This window comes from Tursiops truncatus, chromosome 20 (genome assembly GCF_011762595.2).
Source record: "Tursiops truncatus isolate mTurTru1 chromosome 20, mTurTru1.mat.Y, whole genome shotgun sequence".
NCBI lineage: Eukaryota > Metazoa > Chordata > Mammalia > Artiodactyla > Delphinidae > Tursiops > Tursiops truncatus.
In genome coordinates, this window is record NC_047053.1 from 4,860,867 (window position 1) to 4,875,015 (window position 14,149).

Below are 14,149 nucleotides of genomic sequence, written 5' to 3' on the forward strand. Positions count from 1 at the left end.
CTCTGGAGAGAGCTCTTCGCCTTGGTTTCAGTTTTAGACAGAACAATATTTTCGATTACAAGGGTGTAGGATTTGGGCTCTCAGTGGCACCCGAAGAACAGCCATGAGCCACGCTAATCCTTACAGCCAACTGGTAACCTTGCAAGGTCCCAGACAAGGCCTGGGGCTCTTGTCGGAAACACATAAGGACCTGAGCTGGACGACTACCCGTCTGGAGGATGAAAATGATAATAATGCCTTTCTCAAAATTTTCTTTGAAAGGGAAGGAATAAGTGATAGTACGTACATAAATCACTTTATAGAATACAGTGTAAATCCTATAATGATCATGAGTATCTGCAACACTCTCAAATGTAAAAAGAAACGAGAAGTAGCAGCAAATCTCACGAGGTAACCACAAGATGGCTGTAAATTTAGAAACAATATGATATTTTATAATAATATTGAAGTAATTTTAAATATTGCAGATTAACCTCCTATAGCATATTGATATAAATAATGATATAATCATGAATATTAATCCGTGGATAAAACCATTATCATTGACGGAGTACACAAGTACATCCCTGCACTAGGTCCGATACCTTTTTTGTCATTTCACTAAAGCCTCGCAAAATTTCCACAGGGCAGGCAATTTTGTTCCCACCTTCACAGACGGAAGAGTGGAGAGCTTGAAGGATATGCTCAAGTTCATACGACCAGGAAAGGTGGAGCCAGGATCTGAGCCCAGGTCAGTGAGACTGTAGGGCTTGTAGCACGATATACACATTAGAATTTTCCAACACAGATTAATCGGAGGGGGTGCCAATGTTCAGTCTCAGCTGCGGACCAAGTTTCCTCGGTTGTAGTCTGAACGTGAATGTGCTCTCGGATTGGCGGGAGTTTGTAACAACTTAAACCTCCTAGGTGTTCAGCCAACCTGTTTCAGCGGCTCCTCAGTTAAGGAATCTTTCATCTCCTACGACTGCATGGCTTAAAACTGAATACGCAAGCAATGTCCGCTGCTAATTCACGTATTACCAAAGTTATTCCTGCTTACTATAGAAGATACAGGAGACACTGAATAGATCATCAAAATAAGGGATATAGGAATATAAGAAAGAAGATAAGAAAAATTAAAAATTACTCATTTTCTCACCACCCAGAGATAATCACTGAGAATGGATCCTTCTAGACTTTGTTCTATGCTTGAATGCTTTTGGTACATTTGTGGTATGTTTTGATCCCTAACTTGCTGAGCTTAAAATATTTTAGCTATCAAAGTTTTTTTTTTTTTTTTAAAGGGAACACTTGTACACTGTTGGTGGGAATGTAAGTCGGTGCAGCCACTGTGGAAAACAGTATGGAGGTTCCTCAAAAAACTAAAAAGAGAACTACCATATGACCCAACAGTTTCTCTCCTAGGCATATATCTGAAAAAAGCAAAACCACAAACTTGAAAAGATACATGCACCCCAATGTTCACAGCAGCATTATTTACAATTGCCAAGATACAGAAGCAACTGAGTGTCCATCAACAGATGGATGAAGATGAATAGATAAAGAAGATGTGGTCTATTTATAAAATGGAATATTACTGAGCCATAAAAAAGAATGACATTTTGCCATTTGCAGCAACATAGATGGACTTGGAGGGAATTGTGCTAAATGAAGTAAGTCCGTCAGAAAAAGACAAATACTGTATGATACCACTGATAGGTGTAGTCTAAAACATACAACAAACTAGTGAATGTAACAAAAAAGAAGCAGACTCACAGAACAAACTCGTGGTTACCAGTGGGAGGGGGGAGGGGCAATAAAGGGGTAGAGGAGTGGAGGTACAAACTACTGGGTATAAAATAGGCTCAAGGATATACTGCACAACATGGGGAGTATAGGCAATATTTTGTAGTAACTGTAAATGGAAAGTAACTTAAAAATTGTATAAAAAATTTAAAAATACAAAAACGTTTTTTTTTTCACTGCCTTTTGATCAAGAAATGAGCATGATATTTAGAATCTACTGACATTTCTGTGTGTGTTTGGGGAGGGTGCTAAATTTAAAACTGTCTTCTAATATTTTATGTCATGTCACTTATTTATTGTATAACTGAAAGTCTGTGCCCTTTTATTACCAACCTCTCCCTATTTCCCCCACCTCCCAGCCCCTGGCAACCGCCACTGGACTCTTCTGTTATTTGATATTTCTTACATGTATAGTGTCTTAGGGCAAGTCTGTTGTTGTTGTTTTTCAAAAATCTCTTAAAATTTTTTAATCAGATAAACTGAGATTAAAATACTCAAGTTTCATTAAAAGTCCTGGGATTTGGGAGAGATGGCATGTATAACTTACAGGTTAATTAGTATTAGAAACAAGTAGCTTAGTAAATCGCTATTTAGAAAATCACGGACAGTAATGGCAATTGGGTATAAACCTGAAGTTGTAGTCCAGAACTCCACTGGAATGTAGAATTAAATCCACTGGGCCAAGTGTGTGTGTGTGGGATGGGCGGTGGAGGGGGAGGGTGGGAGAAGCGAGGTTTAGCTTGTGACAGAGATGGTCATCATGGCACAGATGGGATCAGACCTCGTCTCTGCCGTTTACCAGTTATGTTACTCCGACTAAGTTGTTTGACAGCTTGAGCCTCAGTTTCCTCATCTATAAAACGGAATAAGCATACCTGTCTCATAGCATTTTCTGTAAGGATTAAATGAGATACTGAAAATGTCATAGATAACAGGTTCCCAGTAACTCTTGGTCCTGTTCTCTTCTCCTTTGACGAAGCATCAATCATATCTGGTAATACGGTCACATGTGGTCCCCGAATAGCAGATCACACAGAGGGAGCCAAAGGTTTCCAAAGGTATCAGGTACTTGTGGCTCCTTTTCCTTTTCATTCTTGACTGAAAAGGTGTGAAAAGCTCACTGAACGGCAGTCCACATTGGATAAGTATCCAAGATGACTCTGAGTTAGTTCTATCACAGGGTCAAATAGTCACTGCCATGCGGAAAAGGGACTAAGGTTAAGCTTGGGGCATTGTTAAGTGCTCCAGAAATACAAGCTACCCTAGCGGATCATAAAGATTCCTATCCATGATTCCCACACTTGGATTATTTCCTCTAAAGGACGAGTATCCTGTAAAACAGTCCAGAGGAAGAGAGAGCCTATGTGCATGAAGATTTCCATAGTAGTGTTATTTAGAACATAAAAAGTGTAACTGGCTTAACATTCCACTACAAGTGGAATTAGTATGTACTCACTTGGTGGAATAGGATACAGTCTTTAAAGCAAGAATTATGCTACTACGGAGCAGTTTGGACAACTGCTTATGATATCGTGCTGACTGCTAAAAGGCTGAGTTTAACTTAGGCGTACGCTCTGACCACAGCTTTGTAAAGTTCTTTACCTGTCTGCACAAGGGCAGGAAGGGAACACAAAACAGTAAAGACATTTGAAGTACTGAGGAAATGATTGTTCAATGAATGCTGAATAGCATTCTCTTGGAGTTAGCCTGTTTTGAAGCCCCACGGCCCTGTCTGGAGCTTGAGTATCGGAATGTCCCGTGTGGAACTTTCCCTCAGATCAAGAAACCAGCCCAATCAGTCATGAGGACAACAGAGTCGAATGACTTCCTGAAAGGAGAGTGTCTCCCGGAAGTAGGAACGTCAAAACAGCTTATGGGGTATTTTCCAGTCATTATCTGTGAAACAGGGATATTCCTGGGGGCTACTGGACTATATTTTATGAGAAAGAACTGATGACTTTGCACTACTTAAGAGTCCAAGGCGAAAGAGATGCAGATTGAAGGATGGATAACTTGTTTGAGTGGCAGTTCAAACTGAGATGTTAGGCAAGACATGAGAGTCTGTGTATTTGCTGATCATTGCTGCGCATACCAAGTGATGGTTAAGGTCCTACACGGGGGAACCCAATAAATATATTTTACAATATTACGGTGGCTTAATCCACTGCTTCTACTGCTAGAATTCTACTGCTTTCTCTAATGATCTAAGGTGGCTGAATACAGCAAACGTCAACTGGTGTAATTGAAACGTGAGAGAACTACTCTAGCGGTATCTACAGAGAAACAGGAGAATTTATCTTCCTCAACCAACAGGAGAAAAGAATGCAATTATTCTTCCTTCAGTGGTTTCTGAGGGCACTTTGCTGTGCTCTGTAAAAAATGAAAGTCAGGAATCAGCCTTATTTATTCCGAATTTCTGGGAATAAATGACAGTATAAAAAATTTGGAGACCCTTGTATTTTCCTCTAAGAATGATAATGCAAATGTAGTTAGGTAAAGCTTGACTTACCAGCTGTTCTAGATGATATCAGAATAGAAATGAGTGCAAATTACTGACTTAAACAAACACTGTCTGCTTAATAAAGTTGAAAAAACTAAATACTAAAATCATAAGGCTGCAAAAAACTATCATTTGGCTAATGGGTGGTTATTTTTTAAAATCTTATTTACGTCTATCAAAACCACTACTCCATGCTTCTCTCTTGTGCGATTCTTGCCACCAGGTCAAGGAGTCCCTTCCCACGTGGGGAATGGAGACGTCTTTCTGCAGAAGAAAGCCTTGATAATTCTACAAAACTCTTTCCCTCACAAATAGCAGGGATCATTTTACCACTATGGAAACAGATGCCCAGCAAGCTGCAATGACTTTCCCAAGATCCTGGAGTCAGAGAGTGGGCGTGATGGGTTCCCCCTACAGGTCTGCCCACAGGAGAGCGGGCATGAGACTGGAAAGACTCATACCTGGGAAATACACCTGCCAGCTTCCCTTTCCTGATCTGGGCAGAGATTCAAGATAGCTCGTCATGGCCTTCCCTGGTGGCACAGTGGTTACGAATCTGCCTGCCAATGCAAGGGACACGGGTTCGAGCCCTGGTTCGGGAAGATCCCACATACTGCAGAGCAACTAAGCCCGTGCGCCACAACTACTGAGCCTGTGCTCTAGAGCCCGCGAGCCGCAACTACTGAGCCTGTGCGCCTAGAGCCCGTGCTCCACAATAAGAGAAGCCACTGCAATGAGAAGCCTGCGCACCGCAATGAAGAGTAGCCCACGCTCACCACAACTAGAGAAAGCCCGCGCGCGGCAACGAAGACCCAACACAGCCAAAAATAAAATAAAAAATAAAATAAATTTAATTTTAAAAAAAAAAAAAAGCTCGTCACCATCTGCTAGAGGACCAGTGAGTTCGTGCTAATAAGATGGAAATAAAGATGAAAGACCACTTCATGTTCCAACATCTCCTATTCAGGTCTGGCTTCTTTGAGGTATGTAAAATCCTCAGAGTGCTGGGTTGAGCACTTCTGCTTCTGCCAGGTACTTCTGTTGTTCTCCAATTCAACCCAATTAGATCAGAATCCATTCAATTTGGTTCAGTCCTATTTGACAAACTCTTACTGTGTCTGTCATATACTGTAGCAGATAAAAGATGAATGCCACTCTTTATGGTCCTAAAAAACGTATGTTTTCAATTTTTTTCAAAGACCCCAGATACACATAATCGGATTCATCATCATCCCTGGTCCAAGTCACACTGTCATCATCGGCCCGTGAATGAACATTATTTAATTAATTTGCTGAATAATCAACGTGCATGTCACCACTGCTCAACCTACGACCACCACCAACAACCTTTCTCGTACTCAGGCTCCATGCCTAGCTCTTCCCCTTGCCTCTCCTACTGCAGAGGTAACTACTTTTCTGAATTTTGTACTTATATTCACTCATTCTTTTTTTGTTCTAGTCTTAAGCACCACTCCTTCAATATGCCTACAATCTATATAAAAACATAGACTGGTTACTTTTGTTTCTGAATAGTCTTTGTAGGGGAAAATAAAATGCATCTATTCAAGGCATTGTTAATGGTGCCTTATCTATGCCAATCACTGTGCGAGGTGCCGGGGGAATAAAGCAGTGAAAACGAACAGACAAAAATTCCTGCCCTCGTGGACAAATAACTGAATGATCAAGTAAAATGTTTAGTGTCCTCCATAGTGCTAGGAGCTATGGATAATAATAATAAGGCAGGTTAGGTGCAGGGGGGCAGTTTGGGGCTCTTGCTACAGTAATTAAGATGCTGGGGGAGCCCATCTGGTATATGAGGTGAATGCAATGGTCTGAAGTAGATGGGCTGGCCCCTGAATGTTCCACTAGCTTTAAAAAAAGATTTAAAAGTCCCATTTAGGACTTAAAACACACTCATCTTTTAAAATCCCGGTAACTGTGTTCTCATGTGGACTTCTAGAAGGCTTGCAGGAACCACGCACAGGGTATTAGAGGGTCAGCTCTAACATTCCACGTGAGGACATGGGATGGGTCTTTTCTGCTTCCCAGTCGAACCCCCAGCTCCTAACACAGTCTCCATTACAAGGGAAACATGGAAGAAATATTCCTGCATGTTTGTTGAACGAATGAATGAATACGTAGCTCTCGTATAGCATTTTTTCAGCACCTTTCAGGTTGCCTGTGAGCTCCTTGGGGACATGGGTTATAATCCTCTGATGGATATTCCCGGGGTGGGGCATTGGTGCCAATAAATAACGGAGGTTTGAGCAGTGAAAGGGGGACCCAGCACGGGAGGAAGCAGCCAGGAAGGAAAAGCAACAGAGTGCGCACCTGGCTGGGTGCGGAGGGCTTGCCAGCTTCCTAGACACAGAGATTAACCCCATGAGAGAAATCACTGTCGGAAACCGTGAGTTTTTCTGTCCAGAAAGAATTCTCCACGATGTGTTTGTCCAGCTAAACTTGTCCTCTGAGATGCTGTGTGAATAAAGGTGAAGCATGTCTCGGAATCCCTGCCTTTCAGAAGCTCATAATAGACATGAGAAATAGTAAGGGCTTCAGAAATCCTGCAATTAAAAATCCAATTTAATTTTTCACTGTACTTTGCTTCCCTCTTTTTTAAATTTCCTGCTGAACAACTTGAACGTACTGTGGAGTTAGTCTTCTGTGGACCTCCCTGGGGAAAACACAGGTATTATGGCTGAATAATCTATATTAAAGGAAAAGTGCTACAGAACAAAGTCTGCAGGAGAGAGGCATGTGGAGGGGTTACAGTTAGGAATGCCTTATTGGAAGCTGCTGTCACAGGCAGAATAACGTCCCCTCCTCGAAGATGTCGACATCCTAATCCCTGGAACCAATGAATATGTTACCTTACATGGTCCTATGGACTGAAATGTGTCCTCCACACACCAGATTTCACATGTTGAAGCTCTAACTCCCATATGTCATAGTATTTGGAGATGCGGGGCCTTTGGAAATGATTAGGTTTAAATGAGGTCCTGATGGTGGGGCCTTCAAGATGAGATTAGTATCCTTGTGAGAAGAGATCAGAGAGCTCGCTGTCTGCCTGTCTCTCTTTCTCCGTGCCATGTGAGGACGCAGCGAGAAGGTGGCCGTCGGCAAGCCAGGAAGAGAGGTCTCACCAGAACCTTTCCTTGATGGCACCCTGAACTTGGACTTCCAGCCCCCAGAACTGTGAGAAAATAGATTTCTGTTGTTTTGCTACCCAGTCTATGGTATTTTGTTACAGGGGAATTAAGGCTGCTGATCAACTGACCTTTTAAAATAGGGGGATTATCCTGTATATTTTCCGTTTATTAGCTTAGAGTTAGCTCTGAGTGCAGGGGTAAAATCTTACTCGTTTTTGAATTCCCGGTATCTGTCACGGCGCCCGGCATATAGTAGGCTCTGCCTTTGTGGTTACAGGAAAATGTTGTAACCGTGGGCAAATGAGAGATATTCTGATAGCACATTAAGTAAACAAGTAGTAAATTTTTATATCACTGAAATAATTTTACTTCAAAATTCACCTTTGTTTTAATATTAGAATATATACCAATATTCTACTGGTCATTTCAATAGCAAAATGGAATTTGGGAATAGATATTTGTGCTCCAGTAAACGTCACACCCAAAAGTTGTCAAGGAAATTTAGAAAAGAAGACTGAACACGTGAAGCAATTGAAACGATTGTCTTAGAATAATCATATCTTAGAATAATAATGGATTAATTATAAAGATGGCAGGTGTGAATTATTCATTCATCCACGTGAGAAAAATTTATTGAGCATCTACTCTATGTCCCGTTCCTGAGGATACAACAGTTGAAAAATGTCACAGTAACACTTCTATGAAGTTTATAGTCTTCAAAAGTTTACAGAAGTACTCAGGGACGTTCATTTGGGAAAATATCAAATCTTAGGGCTGGAAGCAACTGCAGAGATGAACCAGTCAAATCCTCTGTTTTGTAGATGACAAAAATGAGATCTGAAAAGGTCAATTAAATTAGGTAAATATATATAGTTTTATAGCCTAGTTGCCACAGAAAATGCAAAGTGCCTAGTTCAGGTGAAAGTATGCTCCCAATATAGGCTAAAAAATTATTCATTGTTTATCTGAAATTCAAATTTAATTAGGCATCCTGTATTTTTATTTGCGAAATCTGACAGCCCTAAATTTTCGGGGGATGGAGGTAAGGTCATGGCAGGAAGCAGAGTCTCCCTTTGTATGAGCTGTTTGGGGAGAAGAGAAAAAGAGAAAAAAGCAAAAGAAACACAATAGTTCTTTAGAAGGGAAACCCACTAATGGACCTCTCTCTCTCGTTTTGATCCTCTGTGCATGATGTGTGTGTGTGTATGTGTACACACGTATGGGTCCTTGTGTCTTACTGACACAAGGATTATGGTATTGAGGAAAATTACTGACAGTGATACTGATTACAGATACTGACATAACAACAGTGAAAAGATGAAAAACAATAAAAATGTGGTTAGTTTAAAAGCAACACTAATGACTGCATTTAAGTAAACTGCCTCTGATTTATGCCCAACTGGCACACAGCCCAATCACAATTTTGCTTATTCCCAATCTTTGCATTTTCAGAGAACCATAAAATGTTTCTAGAGGGTCTGAGAAATCACCTAGTCCAACCCTGACATTTACAGATGAAGTAACCAAGACTCAGAGAGAAGAAGTGACAAACCCAGGACCACCCTGCCTAAGAATTTAAATAATAGAACAATATTTTTTGAGAGCTTACTAAGTGCCAGGCATTTTTCTAAATGCTCTACTTCTAGTATCACATTTAATCATCACAACAATCCTATAATCATTCTCATCATTCAAACGAAGCAAACTGAGGCAGATAAAGTTACATAATTTAGCTAAGGTTCGAGGTTATACAGCCGATAAGGAGAAGTACCTGCTAAAAACCCAGAGTTTGGCACTAGATCTGCACATTCAATTGTGAAACCCTGCGGCCTCTCCAGTAAGATGAGTTTATATCACTAAACACGTTTGCCCATGTAAACTTTCATGTTTATTGCTCCAGTAGCACCGATTCGCAGTTAATAACAAGGTCACTGGAATACAGCTTATAGAAAGTCAGTTGCAAGCTGTTACCATACATGTCAGTTTCAGAGTCAAAACAGTTACCTGTTCCCTTACAAACCAGCCCTACACACAGGCCCCTTGGTATGATCAATTTCGTTTCCTGTATTTTTTTGTTTGAAACTTTTTAAATGAAATACACCAGAACCCACTGTCAAAGCAAACATTAGCCCTGAGATAGTTTTATGAGTTCACATTTTGAGTAGTTTGTGAAAGAAAAGAAGAAGATGAAAAAAACAAGAGAGAAAGAGAGAGAGAGAGAGAGAGAAATCAAAACAGAGAAGAGGCCTTCTTTATTCATTGTTAGCCATAAAATAAATCGAGGACTCTTAGGAAGAGGCCCTCTTGTTCGCATGCTGCCAGCCAGACTTCTGTGCTCCCGCAGCTAGGGCTGTAATTATCTCCAGGAAGAATAATCCCCGTCCTCAACACTACATTTACTTAGTTTTACATTCAACTTGTCTTCTTCTCTATCTTTTAGGAGATTATCAACCCCTTGCATTCAGAGGACCAAACCACTTTGTCCATTTCCAGACCCCGTTTCCCTGTTTATCAAAGGTAGAGGATTAAGCCTGCCTATGTCTGCTTCGATAGCATAGCATGTCTTCCCAAAGCAATCCTTCCTGTGACACAGAAGCCTGTCCCAGTTTAAAAAAAAAACCAAAGTGAGGCTGCCATCGGAATTCTCGGAAGCTGCAGGGTCTACGTCTGCAGGGTCCACCTGGGAGACACCAGGACTCCACGGACCCACCAAAGCAGGAATTAGGAGCACTGTCTTCCTTGCCTCTGCACTGCAGCTGAAGGAAGCATTCGTTTGGTAAGTCTGTTTCGCAATTCTACTATCAAGTACATCACCAAGTCCATCTAGAGACAAACCAGCTCCTCCCCTGCCCCTGCAGGAAACTGGCAAGGGTGCCTTTGAAATGAGCGTAGCTTCTTGCAAAACAAATCCACATCCTCTCTTCTTCAGAAAGGTGGCAGTGTTGCCCTGCGGTTTTGACCAAATTGCAAAGCAGTGGCCATGTCTCTAGTGGATTAACAGACCAACCGCCTCACCTCACCACGGAAAGGAAAGGATGGATTAATCCACTGCAGAACCTAGTCCCTGACAGACCGGCCCCGGATCTTCGGGGCACTGAGTCTTGTAGCTGCCTCCGTTCTCAAGGTTTCATCTCGCTTTGACGGTACAGAGCCATAGAAAATCTCCAGTGGACCCCACAAGACATCTAAAAGCCAGGAGCATCTAAGCAAGTCCCAGAGGACCCTACTTTCCAGCATCCACTCTTCTCATTTTTTGGTAACATCCGTCCAAGTGAAATGCTGCGTGGTCCCACTTAGAAGGGCTATGGAAAACTTAGCAAACTATGCCAGCATCCTTCTAACACCTGTTATGGGAAATGTTCACATCACAGTTTATATAAAGTAACCCATCTTCTAAGCGGAAGTTGTACCGTTTACTGAGCAGTTTGTTACCGCTTTTATAAAACCGATATTCTACACAGAGCTATTGACAAAGAACCAAAGAAGTCTCCCCGTCTCAGTGTGGAGACCCACACACATCAACACCTTCCAGGGGCGAGTTACCACCCTATGTGTGAGGCAGTTAAAGGCCCGTCTCCTCTGCACTCACCTTCACTCAGCGTCCTCTGAGAAGTTCCTCTATTGCCACTAACACAGAAATTTGGGGGAAAAGTCCCCATTTATAAACATCAGATGGTTTGGGAAAAAATATTTGTGGCACTGGACTTCTTTTTTTCCTACAGTGATGTCATTTTAAATACTTGGTGTGCTCCAAATTTGCTATTTTTACTTCCCCCAAGTTACTTTTTTTGGGAAATACATTTGTTTGGATTAGCTCCATTTGAAGTGACTCCTGTATCTAATAGAACAGCATCAGGTTCATTGTCTCAGCAATTCTGACTGATACTGTGCAGCTCTCCAACTTGAAATCCCCTATTTGCTCACTTTCAAGGTTATTCCTGTTGGATGGACCCCTCCAGAATTTCTACTCGCAAACAGAGAGACAAAAGTAAAAGGACTGGCCTTTTCACAAACAAAAACCACACTCTATGACTCAAAGCATTTACAACAGAAGACATTAAAGGCCCCCCAAGGCACATACAATTCTTCACTTGCCAAATGTGCTTCTGGGGAACAGAGTTGAAGTAGCCAAGGCGCTGGCTTTGAAACATTTATTGGAAAGCAGTGTGGAGTTGAGACGTGCAGAAGAGGAAAAGTTGAAGAAGGAATGCCAAGTGCCTTAGCCCTACCTGATCTGAACTTGCTCCTAATCAGCAATGAGTGCTCAGACCCCAGGAGTGTCATGTTGAGTCTCAGCGAGCCGCTGGTCCCTTGGCCAGATGGCCCCTGACTTCCACCAGGTACGGGCTCCCGGGAGCCCAGTTGACCGCAGTTAACAACCCAGAATTCATCCAACTCTCCGCGGGCTCCCCCGGGTAGGAGTACAGTGGCAGCCAGTGACCGAAACCAGAGTCCCCAGAAAAGTGGCGGCCTCGCCGCGCGGGGCTACGCCGCGCCTCCTCGGGGTCTGGCGGGGCGCCGTGGCATCCCAGGCGTGCGCGGCTGATGTCATAGGCTGCCCGCGCTCCTCGAGCATCCCCACCACGCCTTTATGAAGGTCCCCAGTTTGCTATCTGATCCTCTTTTACTACTGACAGGAGCTCAGCCAATCAGGAGTGGCAAGCGGGGCCCGGGACGCGGAGCAGCCGGAGGAGCCCCGGGAGCCTGTCTGAACTCTTGGCTGCGGGCGGCGCGGGGGCGGGCGGCAGGGATGCGGAGGGCGCGCGCGGGGGGCGGAGCCGGGAGCCGAGAGCGGCGGGGAGGGGAGGGGCGCCGCGTAGCGTCAGGCGCGCAGGTGGGCGGGCCAGGTGGGAGGGTGGGGACCCCGGGGGAGAGGGGGCCTCCATCCCTGCAGCCTGGCAGGCGGGCGGCGGGCGGCGGGCGGCGGGCGGCGGGCGTGGCCCACCCCGGGAGGGGACTTGCGCGCCCGCGCACCCGGGGCGCATCGAGCTTGGCAAGCAGGCTGGACCCCTGGCAAATAACCGAGGCTTCCAACGCACCAGGGTGAGCACATTCTCTCTCCGTTTGCGCAGGCAGAGACGGAGCATACATGTCGCAGTTCCCGTATCAAACCTGGATACACGTCCACGGAGAAAACGAAACGCCTTTCATTTTTCTGGGATATGCTCTTTTTGGACAAACCTGACTCAGGCTGTCTGCAGGTGCAGCCAGGACACAGTGCTCTCTCTCCTGCGGGAGATACACGAGTTGGAAGCCCTTTTGGGGGCGCTCAGTAGAGTGGGACTCAAGGAGGGAGGGTCTCTGGAGCAGAGGGATGTCCGAGCCGGGCTTGGGCTCAGCTGGTAAAGGCTAAAAGACTTTTCCCACGAGTGAGTCCCGAATCCAACACCAAGTGATTGCGCATCCAGAATGTGCCAGGTGTGATAGGCTCGTCTGTAAATAAAATAAAGACATGCTCTCGAGAAGCTTGCTTAATCGTTGGCAGCACAGAAAATAACACGGAACTATATACACACATAGTGTTGGGTTGAATTTATTTGCAACCTTCTGTGCACGTGGGCGTCGAAGTGTCATCTACTACATGCACGCCTGCTTATGTCTCAGAGTGCTAAACCCTTCAAAGATCCGTGGGTGACAGATGAAGACCTAATATGGCCACAGCTCCTGGGACAGCTTCTAATGCTCTGAGTTTGGGCCTTGCCCAAATTCTCGGATCCTTGAGTCCACCCTTTGGAACTGACCAGTCGTTGGTATAAATGAGGTCTTCTGGACTAGACCACTTAATTCCTGATATGTCAGAAAGGCGGAGCAATCCCATCCTTGTTCCTCTTGGGGATAGAGGCCTGTCCCCAGAGGCCGTTTACGGAGGATAAGATGTGCATGAGTATCTCAGTTATTATGAAACACACTCATACACAAGGCATCTCTTTCCTAGTTCCGCTGGAATAAATTGTCACAACTTGAGTGGTTTCAAGCGACAAGAATTTATTATCTTGCAGTTCTGGAGGTCAGAAGTCCTAGGTGGGTCTCACTAGGCTGACATCACAGTATTATCAGGACTACTTTCCCTTGTGGAAGATTTAGGGGAGAATAGTTTCCTTGCCCTTTCCAGCTTCTAGAGGGCGCCCATGTTTTTTGTCTCTGGCTTCTTCACGTTCAAAGTCAGCATGATGGGTCAAGTTCTTCTCACGTGATATGGCCCTGCCCTTTCGTCTGTGCCTCCCTCCTCATTTTAAGGACCTTGTGATTATACGGGGCCCACCTGGATAAACGCCGTTGTAAGGTCAGCTGATTATCAACCTTCATTCCACCTGCATCTTTAACCCTTTGCCATGTGATGTAACGTACAGATTCCTGGGGTTTAAGATGTGAACATAGGGGGTAGGGGCATTACGGTATCTGTGACACAGAGTGACCCCTTTTCCTACCAGCCTGTTCTTGTCCTCAGTTGAACCCCAGGCTCGTGATCTTCAATGAAAAGAGGTCAAGTGGAGGGAGGTTTGGGAATAGAGCTGCCCAGGAGCCTGGAAGAACCCTGGCCAGCTTTCAGATACCTGTGGCAGGGAGGTCCTTGACAGGGAGGAGACCGGTGGGAGAAGGAATATTGCTAAATTATCTGAGCAGAGAAAAAACTATTCAGAGCCACATTCAACAAAAAAAAGCCAAACAGATTATTATCCTGAGGGCTGTGGAGCGATACATGGCAACCTGGCGG

At 44.1% G+C, this 14,149-nt stretch overlaps 1 protein-coding gene across 2 annotated transcripts in view; it reads right to left on the reverse strand.

Moving 5' to 3' along the window:
• MYOCD (myocardin) overlaps positions 1-12,104 on the reverse strand; it is a 93,463-nt gene extending 81,359 nt beyond the window's left edge. For both annotated transcript variants that reach the window (XM_019944128.3, XM_073797019.1), the window contains exon 1: positions 11,664-12,104. In XM_019944128.3, coding sequence (XP_019799687.1) covers positions 11,664-11,718 — 55 coding nt within the window. In that variant the 5' untranslated portion in view covers positions 11,719-12,104. The remainder of the gene's footprint in view (positions 1-11,663) is intronic.
• Positions 12,105-14,149: the final 2,045 nt, after the last annotated feature.